Raw genomic sequence first — 26,543 nt, 5'->3', positions numbered from 1 at the left:
TCTCCTGTTCCAAATTATGTTAAACATCTGGCAAAACCCATCTACCTTCTCCTTTTGTAAAGGTCCTGAGGGGTTTTTTTCATATGTTGCATCAAAGATATGTCAAATGATACTTTGAAATTGATTCTTCACCTATTGGAATATGAAACTCAAGTTGGTGGCTTTGGTTTTAGCAGAAGATGCAGTTTTGGCTAAATTGTTGCATGGGTAGGATTGGTAAATATATTTCTTTTCTCATCTTGGAGAATGTGTTGTTTTTTTTTTTTTTTTCCCAATGGTTTGTGATTAACAGTTGTAGCTGGAAAATGGGAGGTCAGATCTATAAAGAGACCTGATAGATCAGAGAATTTTTGCTTTAATTTTTGGCTGATGTAGAGGCTGGGAGTTCTTGCTGATGTGGATGTGCACAATCAGTTTTTTTTTTCTTGAAGAAGTGTGGGTAGGAACAGTAATTTTGGAAATGTGGTAAGAGATGGAAAATCTGGAATACTCTGGTTGATGCTTAGAGGGAATACTCCAGACTTTCTGCCCAGTCTAGCAACCCAGTTATTTTCAGGTCTAAGAATACTTTGTCACTAAAAATGGGAGTGGTTGCTCTTGCAAAGACACGAAACTCTTTCACTTTTGATCTATAGCTGATGGAGGAAAAGGAGGAACTTCTAAAATCTATGAGGGCAGCAGATGGAACTGGTAAAATCATTTGACTTTGGCCAAGTTCTGGGTGACCATGGTGATCACATTTTTGATTGTAGTAGAAAGACAAATCAAACTGGGCTGTGGCTCTTATGTGGGGGTTCCACATCTGGTGAAATGACTTTCAGATAGAGAAGGGTCTGAGTATTATGCAAAAATGTTGTTCCATGTTCACAAAGCTTTAGTTCTCTCAGAGGCCATTTAACAAATGTCAGATTTGGTAAATGCTGAGATTTGCTCCAGAGCAAGACTGACATTGTGAAGCTGCCCTATGGAAAGTTAAGGCTGATGGTAGTTAAATAAAGGTTATTTGCATTAGAGCTTTTTTTGGTGAGATTAGCTCTCTGCAATATCCTGAAAATGCCTGCTGGGCACCCCAAATCTGCAGTTCTGCCATCAGCCAATGCCCTCAGCATGTGTGATGCTCTGAGCCCACAGTTCTGATGCAGAAGCTTGTTGGAAATGAGTCAGGTGATAGTTTAGTGGTTTTTCATTTTTTCCTCATTAAGGCCTTTCATGGCTCTCTGATGGCTTTGCTTATTTCGGCAGAATTTATTGAAGGGTTATTTATGCTCACTGAGAGAAGTTCCTTTGATTTTTTGACTACCCTGTGAGCTCTCTTTTATAAGGGCCTGTTATTCTGGGGGGTAGGGTATATTCAGCCCCAGCTTGGTGTTTTTAAAAGCATTTCAATGCAGTTGGCATCTAATGAAGGTGTTCAGGAGCTCTGAGCAGCCTGGTCTAGAGGAAGGTGCCCTGCCCATGGCATGAGGATGCATCTTTGAGGTCCTTTCCAACCCCAGCCATTCCATGATTCTCTGCCATCCAGTTGGATTTAGATTTCAGTGTTGTTTAGATAATACCAGGCATGATTCTTCAGGTGTCTTTATTGGAGTGGTTGTGTGTCAGTAAGGTGAGTCTATTTAAAAAATTGAGGAGTTTTTTTAATAGAACAGAAGATTTATTTTTGCCTCACATTCCAGCGAGTGCTCCTGAAGTCATAACACAAATCGAAATCACTATAAGGAGTCTGTGAAACTGGGACTTCTTGGTACAAGGGAGGAGCTTAGAATTAAGGCACACCAGTGGAGTTGAAGAATTGGAGCTGTTGGGGACTTTTTCAGCTGCAGGGATGATTTGGGGCTCAGGTCCTGGGGTGGAGGACACAGAGTGACCCTTGCCAGGGTGTTCTGAGCCTGGTGCCCTGAGTGCTACACCCTGACAGATTGGCTTTAGCCATTGGTATTTTTGGGGCAATGGACAGAATTAGTTAGAACTGAGCTCTGTAGGTGGAACCTCACAGTCAGGGCTCCTCTGGGGTCTGTGGCAGGGTCACTGTTTTGGGTGGCCCAAACCTGACACAGCGACAGCATTTGGAGCCTCCTGACTCAAGGATGGGACCCTGTGCTGTGTAGGGCTTGAGCCTGATCTTGTCTTTGTGTGCCATAAAATTTTGGAATTTGCTTTAGTTGCAGGATTATTCTTTTATTCTTCCTCTGATTTTATAAACTTAGTACTTTTTCTTCATTTTATCCTTTAATTTGTCACAGGTACCCCCCTGCCTGCTGATAGCTCAGCAGGTTGGAGATAACCCCAGTGGGTCCTTGTCAGGCTCTGCTCTCTGGGAGTGCTGCTTTTCCCAAGCCCATTCCCAGCTCTGAACTGGGATGGGGTTGGAATTCTTGCTGGGTAGGAAATGGAGCAGTTCCAGCAGCTCTTTAATCATCTGCCATGTGTGTGTGTTTCATTGCAGAGGCCGCAGCAGTGGCAAAGGACCACCTCAGCCTACGGTGAGTTTGTGCTTTGTGCTCTTTGTGCCAGGGCAGGGCAGGGGAAACAACTGAGCTGAATGGCAGCTACTGGAATATTCTCTCCATTGCTTTCCTTGGGATACCGTGGTGGGTGGATACTTTAGAGGGAAATGCAGTTTTCTAAAGAGTAGCATCTCACATTCATTTAAGTCTCCTGGGAGGGTGAAGGGGGGAAGGTTCAACTTAAACTTTTGACTGCACTAATATAAATATTCTGCATTTTCTTGCAATTGCAGCTGTAAATATAAATAACATTTAACTTAAGGCAGTGCTTTTTGAATTAGTTCCTATCTGAAAATTCTAACATTGGCTTCTCCCTTAAACAGATGACAGTAAGGCAGCATTTAATGAAATAAAAATAACTACTTTGTTTAGCTTTACTATAAAATTGCTGAGCCATTGTTCTCAGTAGCTCCAACGTGCAGCTTTAGTTGTTCTGAAGGCTGTGCATTACTGGAGCATAGATGTGGCTTGACTTGCAGAACATCATTTTATCAGAGCTAAATTCATGGATCTTGATTGAAAGAGTGGATCTTTGAACTTCACTAATCAAATATTTGCCAATTTGTTGCTGGCCTGGTTTTCAAAGATGCCTAATTTGGGGAATGGAGCAGTAGCAGGAAGATTTAAAAAGACTGCAGTTTGCTTACATAAATGTTTATTGAAGATACCAAGGCACTTGAGAAAAACTAAAGAAGCTTTGAGGAAAATTGGTGGAAAAGGTCACAGACCAACACTAAACATCCCCAAGTGTTGATCTGGATGTGCTGTGTACTGAGTGCTTGAGCTGTCCCCAGACTTGTCTGTTCAGCCCAGGAAAGTGGGTGACAGTGAAAAATACGTTTTCAATTGAAAAAACTCAGAATATGGTGAGATCCCAAGAGCTGTTTTAGCATCTCTTGTTTTCCAAACACCAAGAGGTACCAGGTATTGCAACAAAACAGCTGCACTGAGGTGAATGTGTCCTCCAGCAGCCTGGGGACACCTGCCCAGCTCTCCCAGTCAGGATTGCAGGTCCTGGTGCTGCACTGAGTTACTTTGGACTAAATTAATAATAGGCTCTGTGGCAATTTAGCACTCCACAATTTGATGGCTTTAGCTGCTGTTAATGTGTGTAATCAGGGCTGGGAGATGAAAGGATGAGCTTGAGCAGGCCTGAAAACACCTTTTTGCTTCTGCAGCTCTGCAAATGCTTTATTCTCTTGATGGTTCTTAAAACCAGCAGGGCTTTTTTTGTTTAAAAACAAAGCCCTGCTGACATCCCTCAAATCTGTGCCTATCAGCTGCACCCAGCCAGCCAGAGAATTTCCTTAATGGAGTGACATTAGGGGCTCTCCTGGGATTTTTAGCTTGTTTGGGAGGGTGTTAGATCTTTAACTGGTCAGAAAAAAGTCAGGGGCCCTCTGAAAATCTCCCCTGGCGTGTTTAATATTAATATTTAAAAGAAACATTCCATGTGTCTTGCCTGAGTAAGATTCTTACCCAATGTTTCTGAGATTTTCTGTGTACTGGTGAAAGCCTGGGCTGGGTTTGGTGCTCTGGCTTTTGGAATTTCTCCAATATTCATGATGACTTTCTTGTTTTTCAGATTTCTTTTGATGGCATCTATGCAAACATGAGAATGGTTCACATACTGACATCAGTTGTTGTAAGTCTTCATATTTGGAAGAATGGTTCCTATATGACAGAGAATTTTTAACTAATCCACTAATTGTAATGTAAAAGAGTAAATATTAAACTTTAAACACTTTTTGCTAAGGTTGAGCTTTAAAGGATCACAGAAATTTTAGGCTGGGAAAGGTTTAACTCTGATTTGCAGAGCTACAGCAGATCTCTTAGGTGCGCTGGTTGTATTTTGAATTTCCTCTCTTTTAGAAGGGTTGTGGATAAATAAAATGAGTCCATGTGCAGGGATTAAAAACCTTTCTCCCAAGATTTTAAGGGAAGCCCTGACATGGCAAAATGAAGTAAGGCAGACTGTCCCACATCTGCTTGAGGCCAGGATAAGCTTTTATCCTTATTTGTACCCACACAGGCTCAGATTTGGGGTTTGCACAAAACCTCCTTTGTGTGTTTTAACTGGTCAAGAGTCTTGTGAGAACCAAATCTTCTCCAGTGAGTATCTTAAATCCCTTCAGAACTGCCCATACACACCCAGCTATTTGAATTTGCAGGGCACAGCATTGTGTTTATAAATGGGCAGATGCTGAATGAGGAAATTTGGCTAAAAATTGAGCTGTATTTTTACATTCTTTACATGACCTATGTAAAGAACACATGTTTTAGAAAATCACTGTCATGTCGTTTGTCACGTTGGTAGAAAGTTATATTTTCCTTTTTTCTTGCATTCTAGGGATCCAAATGTGAAGTACAGGTGAAAAATGGTGGTATATATGAAGGAGTTTTTAAAACCTACAGTCCTAAGGTAACTTTTTAGATTTTGACTCTTCCCTGTTGTGAAAGTTCCTAATACCGAATAACCAACATTTGATGAAAATTTAAATATTTCCTCTGAATTATGTTTACTGTTCATGCCTAGATTTAAAGCAGATTGTAAATACCTCATTTTTTGCACATTTTGGAGGGGATGACTGTGCAGTAAAGCAGTGCCCTGTGTTTGTATTTCCCACAGTGTGATTTAGTGGTTGATGCTGCTCATCGGAAAACTGCAGAATCCAGTTTGGGGCCAAAACGGGAGGACATCCTGGAGAGTATCTTGTTCAAGTCTTCAGACTTTGTCATGGTGCATTTTAAGGATATGGATACCAATTATGCCAGAAGAGGTATATTTGTTTTAATTTTTTTTTATGTTTTTAAGATTAGAATTCAAGGATTTTCATAGCAGATGCTTTAGGATCCAAATACTGAAGTTCGTATTTAGATTTGTCATTCTTAAAGAGTACAAAACTTCAGCACCTTGTGAAGTCAGAAATTCATAAATTTAAAAAAAAAATTTTTTTTGAGTAGCTGTTTTGGTGTCTGGAAAGCAAAGCCTTAGTGGTTTTACAGAATATTTTATAGATTCTATGGGAGGTAGACACATTTTTGTAAATGTCTTTTTAAATTTCTCTGTTAAGTGTTATACAAGAATCTGTATTTTGAATCTGTATATTTCTCTGTTAAGTGTTATACAAGAATCTGTATTTTGAATACAGAAACTCTTTGGAAAAAGGTTATTTCTCAGAGTTAAGATATATAGAGTCAATACTGAGGGAACTTCTGTGTCTAAACATGCATTCATAGAAATATTCTATAATTACTCCTGCAAACAAAGTTAGAAATTCTTTTAAAATCCTCTAGATGTGTTTTCATTTCTCCTTTGCTCCTTGTAGACCTGTAGGTAAAACTCTTCAAAATACAGAGAAGTGACAGACAAATCTTAAAATCTTGAAGAATTGAAACTGTTCAAATTAAACAATTTTGCAGACAGTCTTCATACTTTTATTGTCTGACCTCCAAGCCCCTGATTATTCTTCTGGAACCTGAGAGCTCATGAGTCAGTTCTGTTCCTTTGCAGATTTCTCAGGTTTTGGGCAGCAAATCTCCAGAGTCTTTCTGCTTAATGTTGCTGATTTGCTGGGATAAAGAATAATAAAAGGAACTGCAGGTTTTTATGGCATGGGGTGAAATTATCTCTGTGTACATTTACAGGCTGATTAACAACTGTCACAGGAGCTCAGTGGTTATTGGAACACATATTTTATTCCCATTAGCAGGGACTTAGAGATGAGGACATTTAATGAGAATTTCTCTCTTTACCTTGTGTTTGTACCTGTTCTTGCCTGATCTAAAGCTGCAGAATGAGAGGTTTGTTGTTTCAAGGAATTTTTGCTTTTCCCAGATGATGATGCATAATGTCAGAGCAAATGCAGCATTGAAATGCAGATAAGTTCCAGGTTCTGGATGGGACTTGGAATTTAAATTACATGAGAGCTGTTTTATAATGGGTTTGGTATGAACATCACTTTAATGTAAATGCAAACTGGGCTCTGCCTCACCCAATCTTTATAGATTTTGAGCAGACTGAATGAGGAATATGCTACTGCTTCTAGGAATAATTGCTCAATGGACATTTTCTAGAAGGAAATGACTGTTTCAGGTTGAACAGTCCCTCAGTTCACTTTATTAGGTGGAATGACTGAGTCTAAATCTCTTAAATACTGGAGAGCTGAAATAAAGCCATAAAAACTTGGAGCATGATAAACTGGAAGGCTGCAGAACTTGATAAGTCAGAGTGGGTGAATTAATCTGCTTTCCATTCTGTCCCAAAAATACATTATCTGGAAATGACACTTGAAAGTGTAACTCAGTCTCTGATCACACCTTCAAATTAGAGCAATGAGGGGCTTTCTGCTTCCTGGGAAATTAACTAAGGATTCAGAAGGTTGGAAGTTTGTGAATGTGCATGAAGGAACTGCTTACCTTTTTTCCTGTAAATAAACCCAAATCTTTGTGGTAGTGGCTCATTTAAAGTGGAAACTGGCTCTGCACTCCTGCCTGACTTTGGTGTTCCTTGTTTTGGGAATTGTCTCTGCTTGATGCTCTGGTTACACTTACCTAGGAACAGAGACTTTTGAGTTGTCTAACTCTCAATGGTTTTTTGGCTTTCACAGACAGGTGAGGAGAATTTGGGAATACTTGGTTGGAAAGGCTTTAAAATCATAGTTAAATAAAAGAGCTTTTCATCAGCTCTCCTCTGGGAGGCTTACCTGGGATCTGATGATCCTTGTGGGTCCCTTCCAGCTCAGAATATTCTGTGATTCTCTCTGTGTGGTTTCTTACCCTGTAGGAGACTTCTAGATTTTGTGAAGCCCTTGAACTAAATAAATTTCTGCAGAAGATACTGTTTTGAAAATTTTAATGCATCCCAGTTCAGTATAAGCAGCTATGGATTTTATTCTGGCATTTTTTCCCTGTTGGGATGGAGGAGTGTGGGCAAATGGGTTTGAGTAGCAGAGATGTTCTCTGGATCCTGAAAAAGAGACTGGAAGAGGAATGGGGAAGAGCAGCAGGTGGGCAGAAAGGGGATGGGATGGAGTCTCCTTTCAGAAGGAGGAAAACAGAGCTGTGTGTGAAAAGCCCATGCCAGAGCCTGGCAGGCAGCTCCCAGTGCTATCACAGCCCTGCAGCTTTGGGGCAGGGAGCTGATAACCCCCCCAGAGAGCTCAGGGCAGGGAGCAGCACTGCAGGCATGGGGCAGCACAGTGGGGTCTGTGCCAAGCATGACACTGCACCTTCAGGGGCGGCACCCCTGGGCAAAGCCTGGGCTCTGCCCAGATTGTACAGACTGGGAGAAAAATTGCTAAGCCTGCACAGGGAGGGGTGTTGTGGCTGTGAATGTTCCAAAAATCAACGTGTCCCTGTTTGCTGGGCCTTTATCTGCAGCTCTGTCAGCCTGCACAGAACTTGCAGCTCCTGGGGGTGCCTGTTTGGCTTCCAGGGGAAGGGGAGGGATCACCTGAGGGTGTCTCTCTGTGGAATTGAGGTTTGCTGCAGTACAGGCAGGCTGATGAATGAAACCTACACTGGAAAACTCAGCTGAAGCTGTGTTACACCCATCATTCCCCTTCCAGACTGTTCTGTCTGCTCCTAAAGAGGGACTGACACCGATTTCTGTATGTGCAGTGCAAATCAGCTGCTAAAACCCCACTGTCAGTGCAGGCTGAAATCCTTGGCTGCACATTAATATTAGCACATCTTTCTGTTTCACCTTTGAGTGCTGGGATTCTGCTGCTGCTGCTGGGTGATTTGGGCTCCTCATTGATGCAGGAGGTTCTGTTTGTCCTGATTCTACACCAGAATTGTTTCCTGGGAGCCCTGAGCCCTGATCAATCCACAGAGCTGGTTTGCATGGGATTCAAATTTCAGTCAGGCTTTGGAGTTGCCTTCTTGGCTTCTCTTTAAAGACAAGACAATTCAAACATCATAACTTACTGGTAAAGTAAAAGACTTCTGCATGTTTTTATTGTTTTTTGGCATGCTGAGGAAAATGCTACAAATCCAATGAAAAGAAAGGCAGAAGAGAATTAGCTATTTAAGTTTTTCCTTGAATTAGCTCTGAGAGTGGCATCCTTCCAGAGAAAGTGTTGCAAGGGGAATAGCAGAAGGCATCTTTTGAACAAAGGAAGGAAATGTTGGCTCTGCAGAGCCGGTGGTAACTGGTTTTAATGTTTCAAATCAGTAGTAAGGAGTTACAAAACAAATCAGAGTTTACTGTTGAAACCTTTAAGGTGAAACCTCAGTTTACTTTGCCTTGATCAAAGCTTCAGTGGGTGCCATCAGCACCTTTGGCACATAACACTGATTGGTTTAATGGCATTTCAGCTGCAGACTGGCACTTAATTGCACATTTGTGCTCTTCACCAAAATCTGTTTGTGAAAACAAGCATGTTAGACATTGAAATTAATTAAACCCGGACTCTTAATTGCTCTGCTCTGGCACTTTTTTTCTTTTAACTCAGTTAGCAGCACACACTTGATGAATTTTCCCCAGCTGAGTTTTTCGCAGAATGTGTATTTTTAATTTGCTTTAATATGAATTTCCATTGCATAGAGCTCTCCTTGGGATTTTCTTCCATTCATGAAAAATGATTTTTTTACCAGGCTTTAAAACAAGGTCTTTGATACCCAACTCCTGAGCTTAGGAAATGTCACATTAAGCAGGTACAGAGGCAGTGGGGGCTAATTGAGTGTTACAGCCTCAACCCCTTGTTTCACCAGGTCCCATTTGATCTTTAACTCGGGTTTTACCATGTAGAAAAGAGATTGATTAAAAATTTGGCCTTGTCAAGGTGTCATGTGAATTGCTCCTTCAACAGCTCAGAGATAAGAGGCACCAGATAAGGGAGAAGCTGAGCCTGGGCAGTGTCTTGTCAGTTATTGCTCTGCCAGTCAGCACTTCCAGCAGCAGCTCATGCTTTACCTTCTGCTTTAATAATCATCCTCATTGCCACATTTTTGTTTTGGAAACTGTTATTTTTTAGAGTTTTTTTACATTCATTCTCCATTTTGTTGCTGATAAATTTTGGGAGAGGCTTTGCTGGGTTTTTAATTCTGGTTTCCCTTGTGCCTGCCCTGCTGTTTGTTCCAGGAAAATTCTGATCTGTGCCTTGAGGTACCATCCTGCTGCATTTAAACTTTACCTGGATGCTCTTGAGACCACGTTGTCTGGCTGGGAGTGCCTTTGTAGCTTGAATTTCTCCTGTCTTTGGGTTTTCTTTGAGTTGTAGAGGTTAAACAGGCAAAGCCTCACTTGTGATTTTAATTGTAAAATGAGAGAGGAACTCAGAGCAGTGGAGCTTCCTGAGCCCTGTGATATCCTGGATTTACTGGGAAACTCAGCAGTGAATGCACACATCCTCCTCAGACCTGCAGCACTTGCTGATAGTAGAGTTTTTGTTTTGACTTGGGTGTTTTTTCATCTGTATCATTACAATAACAGCGCTGCTGAATGTTTATGTGGCTGTTTAAATAAGAAAATTAGTGGGTTGAGTGGATGAGTCTTGTTAAGCTGGTATTTTATTCACAGTATCCAAAATGGCACAGTTGTGTGGAGTTTGCCTGGAGGAATTTAATAGAAATTAAGGAAACACCCTTCTGAAAAACAGATTGCCTTCATCAGGTGCTGCCATCAGGCTCCTAATTCATATTTATCCAATCTCACTGGAGAGGAGCTCCCTCCATTCCCAGAGACGCAGAAACAAATTTCAGTTTCCTAAAAGACATAAACAGTCTCCAACTTGGATTTGGTGTGAAATGTCCCAATCTGAGCAGAAATAAAACATGGAATTAATGATGTTTGGGGCAGGAGCAGCACTGGTTTATCTGAGCTAAGCCATGGGGTATTGAGAAGGTAAATGCAGAGTTTACATTCTTAAAAATTCTTAAAAACATGCACTTTAGCTACTATTTAACCATGAGTTGTAGCACTGTGTCCCTTTGTAGTTTCAGATGACATCTGATCTGATATCTATAGTATATATTATAATAAAGTATATTTTAAAAGCTGTTTGTGTGAGCATTTCATGGGATAGTGCTGGCTGTTATTAGAGAGACCAAGCACAGTGAATTTTTATCCAATTTATGTGCAGAGTTTCACTGTGAGATTGGGTAAAACAGGAATAAAAGCAGGATCAGCAGTCTCTCTTTAAAACATCTTCAGTGATTGTGTAAAAGCTGTTACATCACTGGCCAACTTCATATGTTGGGAATTCTTTTCATAATAGCTTTAAAGTTAATTTTATTTTTTTTAGGCAGATTTTTACATCTTGCCAGAAGTTAATTTAGGCCACGTTTTTCCTTATCTGGCACTGCCTGGTGGTTTGATTCCATCTTTTCTAAAGGTCTGCAATGTTTGCTCCTTATTTTATCAGCAGAATGATGATAGGAAATTCTGGATTGAAGACTTATTTATTTTAGGCTGATTTATTTATTTATGAGCTTATAACAAGCTTATTTGATTTTTTAAAGTTCTTTATGTAGTTCTGAGATCCAGTTGCTTACAAATACAAAAGCTTAGTGAATGGCTTTAGATATATTTTTACAGCTATTGAAATCCTCTGGTATTATTCCTTTTTAAGTCTGGCTTGAATGAAACATGAACAAGTCAAAATAAATGTTTGTGATCTTTATTTTTTGATGTTTTTATAATTTTTATAAACAATAGAAGAACCTTACTGGTTATTTATTCTCTTATGTTGTTGAGAACAAAAAGAAGAGAGTTTCTGAATTTTTCTGTGTGATTTGGATAAGCTGCTGCTTGGAAAAACTCTGGCAGGAGAGGAGACCCCTCTGTTCATGTCACAGGAAATGGTAGCACCAAGCTGGTGGATAATTGCCCTGTTGGTGTGTTGAGGAGTTGTGGAAATAGAAGAAATTTGGATATTTGAAAGGAAAATTGCATTTTGCCCATTTAGGGAGTTGCTTTCCTGCTTTTTTGATATTTGCACACTGTTGTGGTGTGCAGTTGTGTGGGCTGGTTGGAAAAGAATTTTATACAAGTCTTTGGTTTTCTAGAAGAATAGGGATCCTTGTGTTGTCTTTTTTTTCTCTTTTTCTCCCCCAAATATACATGGAATCGTAGAAAACATTTTGAAATAACTGAAAATAATTCTGTTTTCTGATATGGGAGAAGTTTGCACTTTAATCTGGAGTAGGCACCTCTCTCAGCAGCTCCAGGAGAAGGGGGATGATGATATTGTGCCTGTGATTCAGCTGTGTTGGAGCAGTTCCTGAGCTCAGAACCAGGGTGCAAACTTACCCAAACTGCTCTCACTGGTCCCAACCCTCCCCACTGTGTTGCAGATGCTTTTACTGATTCAGCCATCAGTGCTAAAGTTAATGGAGAGCACAAGGAGAAGGATCTGGAACCTTGGGATGGAGGAGAGAACACGGCTTCCGAGGAGCTGGAGGCGCTGGAGACCGATGTCGTGAGTGATGCTTTGATCACCTCTGGCCAGCAGTAGAAAATGAGCTGTTTCCCTGGATATGCCTTGAAATAATTCCTCAATTTCAATTTACTGATGAGCTTTGGAGGAGCAGAATTGCTGTCCTGCATTGTGCTGGTGGATGCTCAGTCTTTGCCAGCAGCTGCCACAGCCCTTTGGAGCGATCTGGCTGAGAAGAGCTGCCTTTCAAATGGCACTTTTGGCAAATTCTGAGCAATGGCAGCTGCTGTGGTAAGAGCTGTGTTGGACTCCAGGAGCCAAAGAGCAGCTTTTGTTAAGGACTCCAAATCCAGCAATGCTGCAAAGTGATTTATGTTTAATCAGAGCATTCCTGTCTGACTGTCATTGCACTTGGAAATGATGGGGAGATTGTGCTCAGCTCAGTGTCCCTGGGCTGCAGAGGGAGAGAATTGATGGAAGCCTGACCCAAGCACAGGGACAGTCTCAGATTATGAATCATTAGAGGAAGAATATGGCCTCAAATGCCATGTCCTCATATATCACAGCAGTCAGCTTTTCCTCCAGCAGAAATTCTTGTAGCCAGGTGTTCAGCCTGCAGTGTGTTCAAGGAGATAATATTACTGATTAGAGCATATTAACTATGGGCAGAACAATTCTCCTGTCACTTTTGGTGTCCATACTGTAGAGCTGAGATTTATTGGAATGCCCAGTACTCTCAGTGCTTTTATAAAATATTCAAAGCATTTATTGTTGTGCTTGAGTGCTGTGGTAGCAGTTTTACTGAAGTGGGGGAGTTGTGCAGATCAACAGGAGTCTCCTGCCTGTGGTGCCTCTCAGGTAATTCCATCAGTGCTTTTGAAAAGTTTCAGGAGTGTTAATTTGCACTTTTTGGAAAAGGCAAAAAAGATATTAATGTATGTATGTCTTGCTAGCCAGTAGTCTTCTAGTACAGAGTGAGCATGTACTTAAGAAAAAACTTAGAAAAACAATACAAAGACTCACACAAACAAAACAAAAAGGAATTTTGAAGGTAGAATCTGTGCAGCTGATGAACCAAGCTCCCTGAAACAAACTGTGGCATTAACTGTGGACAGTGAATTCATAGGCCCAGGAAAAAGGGCAGAAGGTTTAACTTCTGCCATCAGCCCTTCATTTGAAGGGAATGTGTTTCCAGTGTCATTTTGAAAAACAAGCATCATTTTCTTCTAGTCTAATGGATGGGATCCCAATGACATGTTTCGTTACAATGAAGAAAATTATGGTGTAGTGTCAACTTATGACAGCAGTTTATCTTCTTATACGTAAGTTCCAAAATATTTTGTTATTAGATTTGTATTGAATGTTCTCCCTGGTTTGACAAACTTTATATTCTGCAGCTCCTTTTGCATAGTTTCTGAAGTTGTGGAATCAAATAACTGCAAAAGCAATGAATGAATGGTGCTTAAGAAACCTTGCCAGCTTTCTGTGAATAGTTAGATGTAGAAATCTTTATATATTCCCTTAAATGGGCACAGCTCATTGCCATTGCAGAGTTTTCTGAATTTAGCCATGCAATAAGGCTGGTTTCTTGCAGAAACTTCCAGGAATAGGGTGGAAAGCTGTGAATTAATCTGTATGTAGCTGCTATACCTACAGTTTTTTGTTTAACCTAGCAGAGCAGTTTGGCTAAACCCTGATTTTATTGAGACAATTGATCTGGAAGATCCTGGAATGCTGAAAAGCTGCTGATAACCAGGGTGGGGGTTGTGTGCTTGTTTAGCAGACTTGTCCAGCTCTAAACTGAAGTTTTAGTTAAATATAATAACAACTGGAATATAGAAGTAGTATAAAGGCTGCTCTGGCTACTCTGGCAGTGATTTATTCCCCAGAGTCTGCAGCTCTAATGTTCACTGCAACTGCAACACAAATGGACTGCAGATGTTCACAGCCATTGTGAAATGGCTTCAGTATTTCCCCACTCTTTTAACCCCCAAAGCAGAAATCTGTTTTTTCAATATCAAGGAATAGCAGTGAATATTTTGATTTTTTGTGTGTGTGTGTGTGTGCACTTGTCTCCAGGTCTGTGGTTCAACAATGTGATTTCTGTGTTTTGTGCAAAACCTGTAACATGGTGATAATCAAAGTGTCCTAATCAGCTTATGTTTGAATCCTGGGGAAGCTGTTCCTTTCTTCCCTTCACTGCTCTAAGTACTTTTTGTACTTTTGAACTTTAGTCTTCCATCTTTCTGCTCTCTGGATATTAATGGAAACAGATTAAAAACATGAAGGTGGCTTTAAATTAATTCCATTTTTCCCCCCCCCAGTCAAGCAACTTGCTTTGCATATCAGTCTGCTAAACTGGGAAGCTCTTTTGCTGATTTTCCATGAAATGCTTAGATGTGCAGCTGAAGGGGTTCTTGCTTGATTGTTTTCTCTTCCTAGAGCTAAGCAGTAGCAGGTAGAGTTTGTCAAACTGCATCAAGGTACAAGTTTGTGTTCCAGCAAATGTTTTGATCATCACCAGGGTTCTGAACAATGTCATCCTGTCCATCCCCTTCCTCTCATCTTTAATGGCCTGGTAGAAAACATGAGATCATTCCCTGCCTCTCGAGGTTGCCATACATCCCTTCATTTTTTGCACTCACTTTAAATAAATGAAGATTATTGGCTGTTCTCCTTTATTGTCTTATTAACAATGAAGGGGGCCTAGGACCAGGTTTGCATTCATGTAAATGTTATTTGCCAAAGCTTTGTGCTGAAGGGTTTTATTAAATATTCCTGCAGTTACCATTGATAAGGCCAGTAAATGTTTTGGCTGGCCAAAAATGAGAGGGAGAGCCTGTGCTGCAGTAGCTGAGTGCTGGCTTGGAATCTGGCAAAGCCACTTGTTTTCCTCGTTCTGCCACCAACACTTGAGCAATTTTGCATGTATTATTCTATACCTGGCTTGTATCTCCACCCACTTTCTTTGTTTTGCTTCTTTATATTATTCAAAATATGGGCAGTAGAGATTCTATAATGCCCAGCAGAGCATGGGCCAAGCCTCAGCTCTGTTCTGTATTTTTATCCAGCTTATTCTGAAGTAAGGTTGGTGGAACAACTTTGGCAAGTTAAAATCAGGGGGGAAAATTGTTTTTTTTTAAAACCTAATGCAAACATTAGGACAGATAAACCCCAAAAATGGGTGGCAGAAGGGAGTGCCAGGTGTGATCCCACCCCTGGTTGGGTTTTTTCAGTGTTTCAGTGCTCATGTATTGAATTTTGCCTTGGTGGCTGTCCTATGGGATGGTTTTTGCAATATTCCATTGCCTGCCATAGACACATGGAGAGGATGGGATTGAGGTCCTGGCACTCACAGATGAGTCAGGAATTTCTGGTCCTGTGCTCTGAAGTGTTGCATCCATCTTCTCTGCAGTTCTTCAGAACTGGGAGAGCTGAAATCCATGGCTGGAATTATCAAAGGAGTGAGGATGTTAGTCTCCAATTTCACTAGGATTGTGTCTGCTGGCAGTGTGTAAATAGCTAAAAAAAATTTCAAATTTGGGCTCTTGGTGTAGCTTCCTATGTAAACAGCAGTCTGAGGCTTTTTATTCCTGATGTTCTCAACCATGTTAAAAGTTGGAGCCTTTGCACAGCTTCAGGGACTGGGGATTTTACAAATCCTGTGGAAAAGTTCTACACCCTGTCCTCAGCTCTCTAGGCAGGTACATGACCCTGAATTTGTCCATAATACCAAACCAGTCCAGGAATTTTGTATTAAAAAACAGACAGCAAGTCTACTGGCTTAGGAGCAAGATTGTTTTTTTTCCCCTCTGACTCGGTTAGAACTAACACTGTGTGATTTTTGTAACTCCTTTGTGCTTTTGAATGCATTTCAGAGATTCTTTTCCTTTCCATTGTCTTTTTAGGGTGCCATTAGAAAGAGATAATTCAGAAGAGTTTTTAAAGCGGGAAGCCAGAGCAACTCAATTAGCAGAGGAAATTGAATCAAGTGCCCAATACAAAGCTCGGGTTGCCTTGGAAAATGATGAAAGGACAGAAGAAGAAAAATATACTGCTGTTCAGAGAAATGCTAATGAAAGAGAAGGACATGGTGTGAACACTAGGTACTTGAGTACACTATGAATAGTATTTTTATTTAAATTATGGAGGTATTTTGGTGCTGTAGCAGTTTGCTCATTGATACTGGGCTTTTTCAGCAGGCTTGATTAGGCTTGGAGCCTTGTGTAAACAATCCTGTGCTGCTTTTGGCACTCAGGCTGACTTGGACACCTCTGCCTGGCCCTGTATTATCTCTGTAGTGAAACAAACTTCCCCATTCTGACCTGTCACCGTGGTGAATTTGTCCCAAATTCCAGGAAGGGCAGTGGTTTCGGTGTGTCCTGGAGAATTTCAGGCATTACTGCTAATCCTGCAGTGCCTGTGGGCTCATAAAGTGGACTGTGTGGCCACTATCAAAAGCCAATTCATGAGGTGACTGTTGGGTCAACATCTGATACTATTTAGACTTTTCCCCTTGGTTTGATGGGAGAAAAAGAGAGAAAATGGGGAGCTTTTTGTTGCCTCTCAGTTGTGTCTCAACGCTGATAGAAATTTGGTGTGTTTCAGAGAAAATAAATACATTCCACCTGGACAGAGGAACAGAGATGTCCTGTCCTGGGGAAGTGGAAGACAAAACTCACCGAGGATGGGCCAGTCTGGATCAGGCCCACCCATCTCAAGGTCTGGATCCCACACTTCAGAATTCAGCCCTAACTCTGGAGCAGATCAGAGAGTAGTTAACGGAGGCAAGTATCTGAAATCTGAGTGAATGTGCCTCATAACACTGCAGAAAATCACCTCATTTTGTGTTGAAATGGTGTGGGATTGGTTTGTGTATTCCTTAAACCAGGTTAGCATTCATCATTTAACACAGAGGTTGTGAGTAGTTGGATTTGGGCTTAACCCACAAAGGAGCTCTGGTTGCACTGCTCTGTCTGTGGCTTTGCAGAGCAGAAATGTCATTTATTTTCCTCCTCAAACACCTTTGTCTTAGATGATGGTTGCACTGTGTGGTTTTAGAGATGAAAAACTGCATCAGCACTGCAAAGCTCTGGGTGGAGGAGCAGCAGTGCTGACACCTGGTGAAAGGCAGTGGCAAGAGGAAGCTTCTCTTCCTTTCTGGAAAAGAATAAAGCCACTTGCTTGCCTTGATGAAAATGGGAGGGGAAAAACAAGAACAGTGTTAGAGAAAAGGAATCCAAAGCCTTCCCTCCAAATGGGTATTTGAGTATTTTCTGCTGGACACATGGGAGGTGTTTCTAACCAGGCATCAGTAGGCACTGCGTGGCAGTAATTGGTGTCCCAGAAGCCAAAAACATTTCTGGAGATGGGTTTCAGCAGTGGCCTGTCCTCAAGGCATTATTTGTAGAATTTAAAAATGCTATTATAATAAATTGCTGTGAATAAATGAAAAATGTATAATACTCAAGTGATCTGTCTGGAGAGGAAGTCTGAGAAGCATCCAAAGGTAAGTGAGACTTCCTTTCTAAAGCCAGAGTCAGCTCTGTAAAGGATGGACAACTGAGCCTTGCCCAAACAATGCTAACCTTGAGATTTGTCTGTAGTAGTTGTGGTTTCTCTCACCCTATTACTCTGCTGAATCAACATCATAGACCTAAAATACTCAGAATGGCTTGTAAATTCAATTAATTCTGCTTTGAAAACCATGAGCCCTATATCCTAGATTAAAATCCTCCATCAATACCTCAGATAAGTGATAAAGGCACAAATGTCAGCATTCAGACACTGAACACCGCTGGTTTTTGTAAAGATCCAGCTCCTGGATGGATATTTACTCATCATTTGGTTTTTGTAAAGATCCAGCTCCTGGATGGATATTTACTCATCATTTGGTTTGAAAGTAGCAGTTTGTGTGGTCAGTACTGTTTGTGAACAGCTGTTTGAGAACCTCTGGTAGCTGTTAAGGACCTTGTGGAGTGCTGGGTGCTGTGGAGCATTGGTATGCCAGGCTAACAGATCAAACTTTACTGTCTGTTCCTTAGTAGTGTTTGTAGATCCTAATTAACCCTTTGGGGAGCCTGTGACATTCACAACTTCAATTTGACCCCAAAAACCAAGGCAGACCCAACCCTGCAAAGACTTTTCTCTCCTCAATTCCTCAATTACCACCTCGATCCATCCCCAAAGGGTTAAACCATGGAAAAAAAAAACCCAAAAAAAAAAAAAAATCATTTTGTCATATTTTACTTTTTTTTTATTTTTAATTTCTGTTGCCCTCCCCTTCCCCCCTCCCCCTTTCCCCCCAAACCCCCCAACCCCCCCCCCCATAATTTTTTTCTTTAGTTTTTATACTTTCCTTCATATCATTTGTTCTGTCAGGTGTTGCCTGGCCATCGCCTTGCCCATCTCCTTCCTCTCGCCCACCTTCTCGCTACCAGTCAGGTCCCAACTCTCTTCCACCTCGGGCAGCCACCCCTACACGGCCGCCCTCCAGGCCCCCCTCGCGGCCCTCCAGGCCCCCGTCTCACCCCTCTGCTCATGGTTCTCCAGCTCCTGTCTCTACTATGCCTAAACGCATGTCTTCAGAAGGTACAAATATACCACGATTTGTTCATGTTTTTTTTTTTTTTTTTAATTTTTATTTTTGTTTTTGTCTTTTGTTTTAACTCCTCCGTGAGTTGTTATTGACAAGAGTTGTTTTCTTTTTTTTTGTTTTGTTGTTGTTTTTTTTTTTTTCCTCTTCATTACTTAACCTATAATTTGTGTTTAACTTTAGTTTATCAGACTATTTCTATTAACCTTTTATTTTTGTTTTGTTGGTTTGGTTGGTGGTTTGTTGTTTTTTGTTTGTTTTTTTTTTTTTTCCCTGTTTGTTTGATTTGAAGAGCTTTACAAAAACGAAAGAAAGCTGTGAAATTTCCCGAGTTTGGTATGAAATTAAACTCAGCTTTGTAAACGCTGCTCAGTGTCTTAAATTAACCAACAGCAACATGCAGGACCTGATAACCTGATAACCTGATAACTAGGGAGCATTTTTAGAACTATCAATTTGTATAAAATGCCAATTTGTATAAAATACCAATTTATAGAAAATGCCAATTTATATAAAATACCAATCTATATAAAATACCAATCTATATAAAATACTAAATTTAACACAATTATTCCACAAAAAGCATAACTAAATCACTGAATCACCTCTTGTAAAGGAACCAATGACAATTGTGATAATAAAAATGCTGTATTCAGAGAAGTGAACTGTAGAATGGGGTAGGATGAGCTGCTTCAAAGGTGAATTTGTAGGAAATTTTTCTTCAGAACTATAAATCAGCTCCCTAGCAGTCAATAATATACAGAGAAAGGCTGACCTGTGAGTCTTTGGTAGCTGGATGCAGAATTATCCCAACTAAATTTGTCCTGGGAGGGTGCAGTAAGGAACATGGTTTATAATTTTTTATTTCAAGTGCATTTAAACCCTGCACAACTTGGTGTTGCAAGCCTAGAAAATGCAAAGTGGTTGTACTGAGCTCCCTGGAAACCTGCAGTGGGTGCTGTAGCTGGCTGCACTGGAGCCATGGGAGAGAGGGGAATGATCCCTGAGACTCAGCAGGAACACTGGGAAATGCTCCTGACCAAAAAGTGGGGGGTAGCCACATCTGTCTGGCCTGCTGTCCATTTATTGTGGGGTTTTTGTGGAGTAAGGAACTGAGAATCCACCTGCAAACTGAATTCTTTCTTAGCACTTGTGGTTGGTTTGTCAGGCATGCAGTGAAGTGCTGCTTACTGCAAGGTTTAATTCTTACTGCTGCAAGATTATTCCTGGGAAATGTGTGTTCAAAATAATCACCTGTGTGAAATTTGCATTGAAGTGGACTTGAGATTCATGGTTAAAATAGAGGCTGACATTTAAAGATTTATGTAACCAGGAAAGGTACTTGGTGTTTTAGAAGTTTTTCTGAAACCTAAAAGCCATTATCTGAACTTGACCCTGTTACTGACCTGTGTTAAAAATGAGCTGCAATCAGCCAGATTCTGTTCACACACAGTTTTTCCTCTTGAATATCAACATTTGAGTCTAATCCTGTAAAGATAATGTTTATTAATATGCAAGAATTGTATTGCTGCTTAGATTTGAGCATAACTATGGTGTGGCAGCTGTGCAGGCTGTGTAGAATTCCTGTATTCACTTATGACTTTGGCTTCTGGTGTTAAACATGCATGACTTGAACCTTGGGATAACAATCCCTTGTTTAGGTGCAATTTTTGCTGACTTGTAAATGAATTGTGACCTGCTGCAGGCAATTGAGCCTCGCTGCAGAGAATGCTCTGCTGAAATTCCCCAAGAGCATTGGGCAGCCAGTGGTGGGATCACTGTAAATGGTTGGGATCACTGACCACCTGACAAAAACACTGGGAATTTTTTATTTTCTGGAAAAATGTTTGATAGCCTGGAACTGTGCTTATCCAGGGGCAGCTGCACCACTGACCTTTGTGGCTTGGCTTGCACTCGACAGTGGTGGATGCTTGGATTGAAATATTTTAAATCCAGACCTTGCACACCTGTTTCAGTGCTGATAAAACCTCTGAACACCCAGGAGCTGCCCTGGGGAGGTGATGAGTTTGGCAGCCTGGCTGAACCAATGCCTTGGCCTTTCTAATATATCAGTGCCAATTTTATTGCTGCTTTATTGAGAGTTTTAAGATTAAATACAATTTGAAGAAGATACATTTGAGTTTTCTGTAGTGAACATCAAGCACTTATTGTGTGGGGTTGTCTTTTTTTCCTCAGGGCCTCCACGGATGTCTCCAAAGGCTCAACGGCACCCTCGAGGTCACAGAGTCTCTACTGGTAGGGGTACAATTTCAAGTGGCTTAGAATTTGTATCTCATAATGCACCTGGGGAAGCATCTACTGCTGCAGTGGCACGAGGCAGCCCTTCAGGTGGGACGTGGTCATCAGTTGTCAGTGGGGGTAGGTAAAGCTTGGCTTATTGCAGATGGCTTGCAGAGGGGGATCCTTAGAGTGGGAATCTTGCCTTTTCCAGGCAATTCAGGCTCTGAATAATCATTTTCCAGGCAATTCAGGCTCTGAATGATCAAATATTGGGCTAAGATTGGAGCGGGGATGTTCCCAGATAGCTGAGCGAGAGTTGGTGCAATATTGTACCCACTGTAGGGTCAGGTGCTGTGGGGAGAGAAAGGAAGGAAAAGTGTGGGAATTAGTTGTTGAAAGGATTCATTTTTAGGGGATTTGTTGGAGGAGTTAGAGATTTGCCACTGCATCCCTGAGTTTGGTTATGGCAGCGTGGCTGGATTGTGGTTTACAAATGAAGGAGGTGTTTGGGTAGAGGTTTTTGGTGTTAAAAGATGAATTGATACTCAAGTTAAGTTGGATGTACTTCTCCTTTAAAATTTACATGGATTTTAAGTGGTGATGTTGTTCTTGGCTGCTGCAGGAGCAGTTATAGTGAGTGTCTTATTTTTAATCTGTTAATATATTTTTTTTTAATATTTGACTTAAAGCTCAGTCTTGTGCCACAGGTCTAGTCTGGAGCTCTTGAGTTGAGGCCATGTTCTGGTGGGCTGTCAGGAGCTGGGTGTTTCCTTGAGGGCAACAGAGCAACAGTTTGGTCTTTTTTAGGTCCTTTTTGGGTATTTTTTAGCAGTGCAGAATTCTAGAGGAGCATAGTGGGGAACACATTTCTCAGAAGGAAGGTATAAATTAGACCCACATAGGCTTGTTGCCTTGTGGAAAAAAACTTCAACTCTTCTATTGTGGCATTATTTGTGATTCACCTTCCCTGTTTATATATTATTAACATGCAAGTAGGACTGTTAAACCACTTACCTGCCTTTCTGCTCACTCACTGGGAGTTAATATGTGATAAAAAGCACGAGTGGGATGAGCAGGAAGCAGGAGCCACAACTTACTGCTCAATGAATACACAACTTTCCTTGCTGCTTTAACACAGGGGCAAAAAATAGACCTAAAACCGCTCTTTTTTCAATAGGCTGTGTTGTTTTTTTTCCAGCTGGCAAACCTCCAAAAGAGGACACTGTAAAATGGATGTGGTTTTTTCAGCCCTCTTAAAAAATATTTTACATCTCTTTGTGTGGAGACCTGACCACCTTTTATGTTCTGCCTGAAACTGGGTTAATGTGAGCTGGTGTAGTTGCACTGCTGGGGATTTGGGGAAGCATTTTGCAGATTCTTGGTGGGATTAGAGGGCAGTGATAAATTTTGGGGGCCAATCTGCAGAGAACTCACCCCATTCTCTATGAAATGCTGTGCTGTAAAGAACTAGGAGATGTGCCTGAAAGGTAAACAGGTTTTCAGTTACTACATAATATCTCACCAAGTCTTTCAAAGCATGTTTTGTAGCCATTTTAAAACTAAAACAAACTGCTGAGCAGATGGGGAAGCTCATCCTATAACTGCTTTTTCCTGTTTGTTTCTAGTTCCGAGATTATCCCCTAAAACACACAGGCCTAGGTCTCCAAGGCAGAGCAGCACTCCCATGGGACCAGCTCTGCCTTCTCCTCAGCCTGGTACTATTCCCACTGAATCTGTTGCCATGCCTGTTCCAGCTGCCTCTCCTACACCTGCCAGCCCTGCATCCAACAGAGCAGTCACCCCCTCCAATGAAGGTAAGTGGCCCTCACTGCCTCTGCAAATGCAATTTTTGCACCTCCCTAATTCCTGATGAGGAATCTGCCCAGGCAGGAGCACAGCTGCTTGCTGGATCACAGGAAAACTTGGGATACATTGAATTTTACTGTTAAACTAAGGTTGGAGAGAGGCTTTTTGAGAATTCTCTATGCTTAGTTTCTTGTGCCCTTAAGGAATATGGGTTTACAGGTGTCTGACTTAATTTTTTTAATTTTTAACTTTCTTTTAATTTTAATTTTTTTTTTTTTTTTTTTTTTTTTTTTTTAGTTTTTATTTTTTTTTTTTTTCTTAATTTTTTAAAGAGGATTTCTTTTTCCAAACTGAGGTTTTGCCTCTTTTTTAAGTTAAAGAAACACAGGCAGCTGGTTTCAAGCACAGCAAAAGGAATGGGGGAAAAAAACCCAAACATTCAGGAGCACAGTCAAATGTCTAAGAACTCTCAAATCTTTGTAGCTTTCTGTATGAAGAGCTTGGACTGCTGAAAATAATTGGCTCTGAGTTTATTGTTTGTTCAGTGTGGTTAAGGTTTTGTGTATGATGAGAGGGATGAGTTTAATTGGGTTTTTTTCATTAGACAGTGGGATGGGGAAGGAGGATGAGGGAGGGTGATCCTCCAGGCATCTACTTGGTAGCAGGAAATGTGTAACTTAAAAGGTTTTTCAAGCTAAAAATGGTTAAATCTCTCCCCTGTTTCTCTCTTGCCTTCTCTCTTTGCTCAGTTGGGATTGTGTATAAGAGAATAAGTTTGGTAATTTATTTTCCAGCTAAAGATACAAGGCTTCAGGACCAGAGGCAAAATTCTGCAACTGGAAACAAGGAGAATATAAAGCCAAGTGAGACTTCTCCTAGTTTTTCTAAACCTGAAAACAAAGGTTTGTATCCAAAGCTTTCATGTACTGGAGTGATGTAGGAATTGTGCACACTAAACCTGCTCTCCTGGCAGCTTTAGTTGGCATTTTAAGGAAGGCTTGGAGGCAGTCTGGTGTTCTACAGTGAAATTTGGTCATGCAGTTGTGAAGTGGCACTTTGAAATGTTGTTTGTGACTCATTCCATCAACACCAAATGTAGAGATGCTCATGTGGATGGTGTGATTTCACTTGGTTTTTTTCTTTTTTTTCCCCTCCTTTCTTTCCCCTGCTCACAGAGCTGCTTTTTAGCTGCCTTTGGACTCAATATGTTTCTGCTTAGAGCTGTGCTCACAATACTTCTGAGCATCGTGGTCAGCAGAGCTTTTCTGACTGTGCTTTTCCTATCATGCCTTACATTTGTTTGTCTCTGTAGAGCTGTTTGTTCATTCAGTCCTCAAAAAAAACCCCATGTTGTTAAACTGAGAACCAGATCCATTCATTCTCTCATTGGAGAGACCTTTAGGATGAGTCCAGCCATAAAGCTCACCTTGGTCAGTGTTTCTCCTTCACCTGCTGTGTTTTGAAATGCTGGCACAGGCTGGCTTGGGGCTTTTGTTGCATGTTCTTTGTGTTCAGTGAGTTCTGCAGTCCCTGCACCTCGGGGCTTCTGCCTTGGTGTGGTGCATGAGAACTAAAGATAAATCAGTTATGTAATGCTCTGCTTTCACAGAGAATTTCTCTGTGCTCATATACATAGGTCATGGAATTCTACCACATAAAAACCCAAAATAAGGGGCTGGATTTCATTTTTATATCTGCAAAACCATTATATTTCTGCAAACATAGTGATGTGTATAAAACTTGTGTTAGGAATGCTTGGACAATGTTGATCTTGTATTTGGCAGGTGTCTCTCCAATTGTTTCAGAGCATAGAAAACAGATTGATGATTTAAAGAAATTTAAGAATGACTTTAGGGTAAGTTTGTCTCTGTTAATGGTGTCATCATTCTCATGTGCATCCAGATTATTTTAATGAATTGAACACACTGGCTATGTTAACAGGTCTTTATACTTTTGCCTAATGTATGAAAATATCTGTAAGAATTCATGTTATGTATTAAAAAATCAATGCTGACTCTTGTTTGTACAATTGCCTAATGCACATAAATGTGAATATTGACTGTGCACTGAAAGCAGGATTTGAAACCTGTTTGATCATTAGGCACAAATAATTATCTCACACTCCATATGGAGGAGCTGTTGCAAAATTAAATGAAGAGTTTTGCAGAGGAAAATTGAAGATGAATTCATATTACTTATTTCCTGGTTATAAGGGTTTATTAAATCAGGTTAGCTTTTCAAGTGGTGCTGTTAAATCACTCAGGGGATGAGTCCAGAGGGTTGTCTGAAGCTTTCCTGTCACTCCTTAATCAACATACAGGTCACTTGAGTGGCTGAGCAGCTCCTTACACAGTGCCAGCTTAAACACTGTCAGTGCCCATGGATTTCTTTCCATGTAGAAATGGAAATGAGTGTTTTAAAAGGTCATTTCCAGATGATGGAGGCTTGTGGGACTGTGTTTTACTCTGTGTATGTGACAGCATTAGATGGTCTCTCCTGAGTTTTGTATCAATTTACTGAATATATCCCTTGGGTTTTTTCAGTTACAGTCCAGTTCCTCTTCAGATGCAGTGGATCAGCTGCTAAACAAAACCAGAGAAGGTGAAAAATCAAGAGATGTAGTTAAAGAAAAGACAGAATCCACCCCTAAAGAATCTATCATAGAAGCTGGCAGTAACACCAACTCCAGTGGTGGCAGTAGCAAACCCAACAGTCCCAGTATTTCTCCTTCCATGAGTAACAGCTCTGAGCAGAAGCGAGGGCCTGAGGTGACCTCCCAAGGTGTGCAGACATCTGGGCCTGGAAGTAAACAAGACAAAGAGGATAAAGAGGAGAAGAAGGATACTTCAGAGTGAGTAACCATGCCTTTTGGAATAAGCACATCTTTATTAGCAGCAGGCCTTGTGCAGAAGTCATGACTGGGTGACACATTCCTGGCTCCAGGTGCTGTGACACAGGAGAAACAGCAGGGGAAGGGGCTGCCCTGGAAGGCATCTCCTGACTCAGTGCAGAGCTCTGGTCCTGTTGATGCCTAGTTCACATCTAAAAGCTTATTTCAATGTCTTCCTGGCTCACATGAGCTGTGGTATCAACTGGAAGACTTGTGGTTAGTTGTAGTAAGAGTCCCTCAATGAAGAGTGGCTTTTTGCATGCCATGAGGTGTTTGACTTCTCAGAAATCTGACTCACAGATGGAAATGAGGTGTTTCTTAAATGATTAATTGCAGATACTCCTGTAAAAGAATAATGCCCAACTTAATTTTTTGTTCCTTATGTTTAGGCAAGTTAGAAAATCAACACTTAATCCCAATGCTAAAGAGTTCAACCCTCGATCTTTTGCTCAAGTAAGTGATTTGATGCTGTTTATCAATGCCTTTGAATAGAACTTTATAAAACCAACTTTTCCTTGGAGGATACTCAAACTAACCCTGCCCTATCCACTGCTCACCTCTGTTTGTAGCCGAAACCTTCTACTACACCAACCTCCCCTCGTCCTCAAGCTCAGCCCAGCCCCTCCATGGTGGGGCATCAGCAGCCAACCCCCGTGTACACTCAGCCTGTTTGTTTTGCACCAAATATGATGTACCCGGTTCCAGTGAGTCCAGGCGTGCAGGTAAAGTGCTGCAAACTCCTCAACACTTCACAGAAACCCTTAGGAAGCTGAGCAGGGCTTAGGAATGGGTTGGGTTGGGAAGGACCTTAAAGATCAGCTTGTTGCAGCTTGGGAGCTATGAGTAAAGGAGTGAAATAGTGCAGCTTGTGTTGCTCTTGTAAATATAAATCATGTTGTTGTTAAGTTTTGGCTGTGTAAATACTGACTTTTCCCAGTGCTCCCTCAGTCTGGATGTTCAAATAATTCCAAACACTTGTAAATGCCAGCAGCCCACATTTATTGTGGATCTGTGCAGGTTTCCTCCCAGTTCTCCAAGCATAGTCTCTCACTCTGCAACTGTTTCTTTGTTCCAGCTGTGTCCCCCTGGTTTCTGGTTGTTGTAGGGATCCCTGGGATTTC

General features: G+C 41.1%; 1 protein-coding gene across 13 annotated transcripts in view; it reads left to right on the top strand.

Moving 5' to 3' along the window:
- The window catches only part of ATXN2 (ataxin 2), a 49,864-nt gene that overhangs the window by 4,417 nt on the left and 18,904 nt on the right, over positions 1–26,543 (top strand). For 5 of the 13 annotated variants that reach the window (XM_054645861.2, XM_054645860.2, XM_077187971.1 and 2 more), the window contains exons 2-17: positions 2,447–2,483; positions 4,093–4,152; positions 4,858–4,929; positions 5,137–5,287; positions 11,808–11,932; positions 13,121–13,212; positions 15,799–15,996; positions 16,499–16,677; positions 18,272–18,481; positions 20,682–20,864; positions 22,352–22,540; positions 23,327–23,434; positions 24,317–24,387; positions 25,076–25,383; positions 25,812–25,875; positions 25,992–26,144. In XM_054645861.2, coding sequence (XP_054501836.1) covers positions 2,447–2,483; positions 4,093–4,152; positions 4,858–4,929; positions 5,137–5,287; positions 11,808–11,932; positions 13,121–13,212; positions 15,799–15,996; positions 16,499–16,677; positions 18,272–18,481; positions 20,682–20,864; positions 22,352–22,540; positions 23,327–23,434; positions 24,317–24,387; positions 25,076–25,383; positions 25,812–25,875; positions 25,992–26,144 — 2,200 coding nt within the window. The remainder of the gene's footprint in view (positions 1–2,446; positions 2,484–4,092; positions 4,153–4,857; positions 4,930–5,136; positions 5,288–11,807; positions 11,933–13,120; positions 13,213–15,798; positions 15,997–16,498; positions 16,678–18,271; positions 18,482–20,681; positions 20,865–22,351; positions 22,541–23,326; positions 23,435–24,316; positions 24,388–25,075; positions 25,384–25,811; positions 25,876–25,991; positions 26,145–26,543) is intronic. The other 8 variants (XM_054645869.2, XM_054645863.2, XM_054645866.2 and 5 more) reach the window with 8 other exon arrangements.

This window comes from Agelaius phoeniceus, chromosome 18, assembly GCF_051311805.1.
Source record: "Agelaius phoeniceus isolate bAgePho1 chromosome 18, bAgePho1.hap1, whole genome shotgun sequence".
In the NCBI taxonomy this organism is placed as follows: domain Eukaryota; kingdom Metazoa; phylum Chordata; class Aves; order Passeriformes; family Icteridae; genus Agelaius; species Agelaius phoeniceus.
This window is presented reverse-complemented; position numbering and strand designations above follow the sequence as displayed.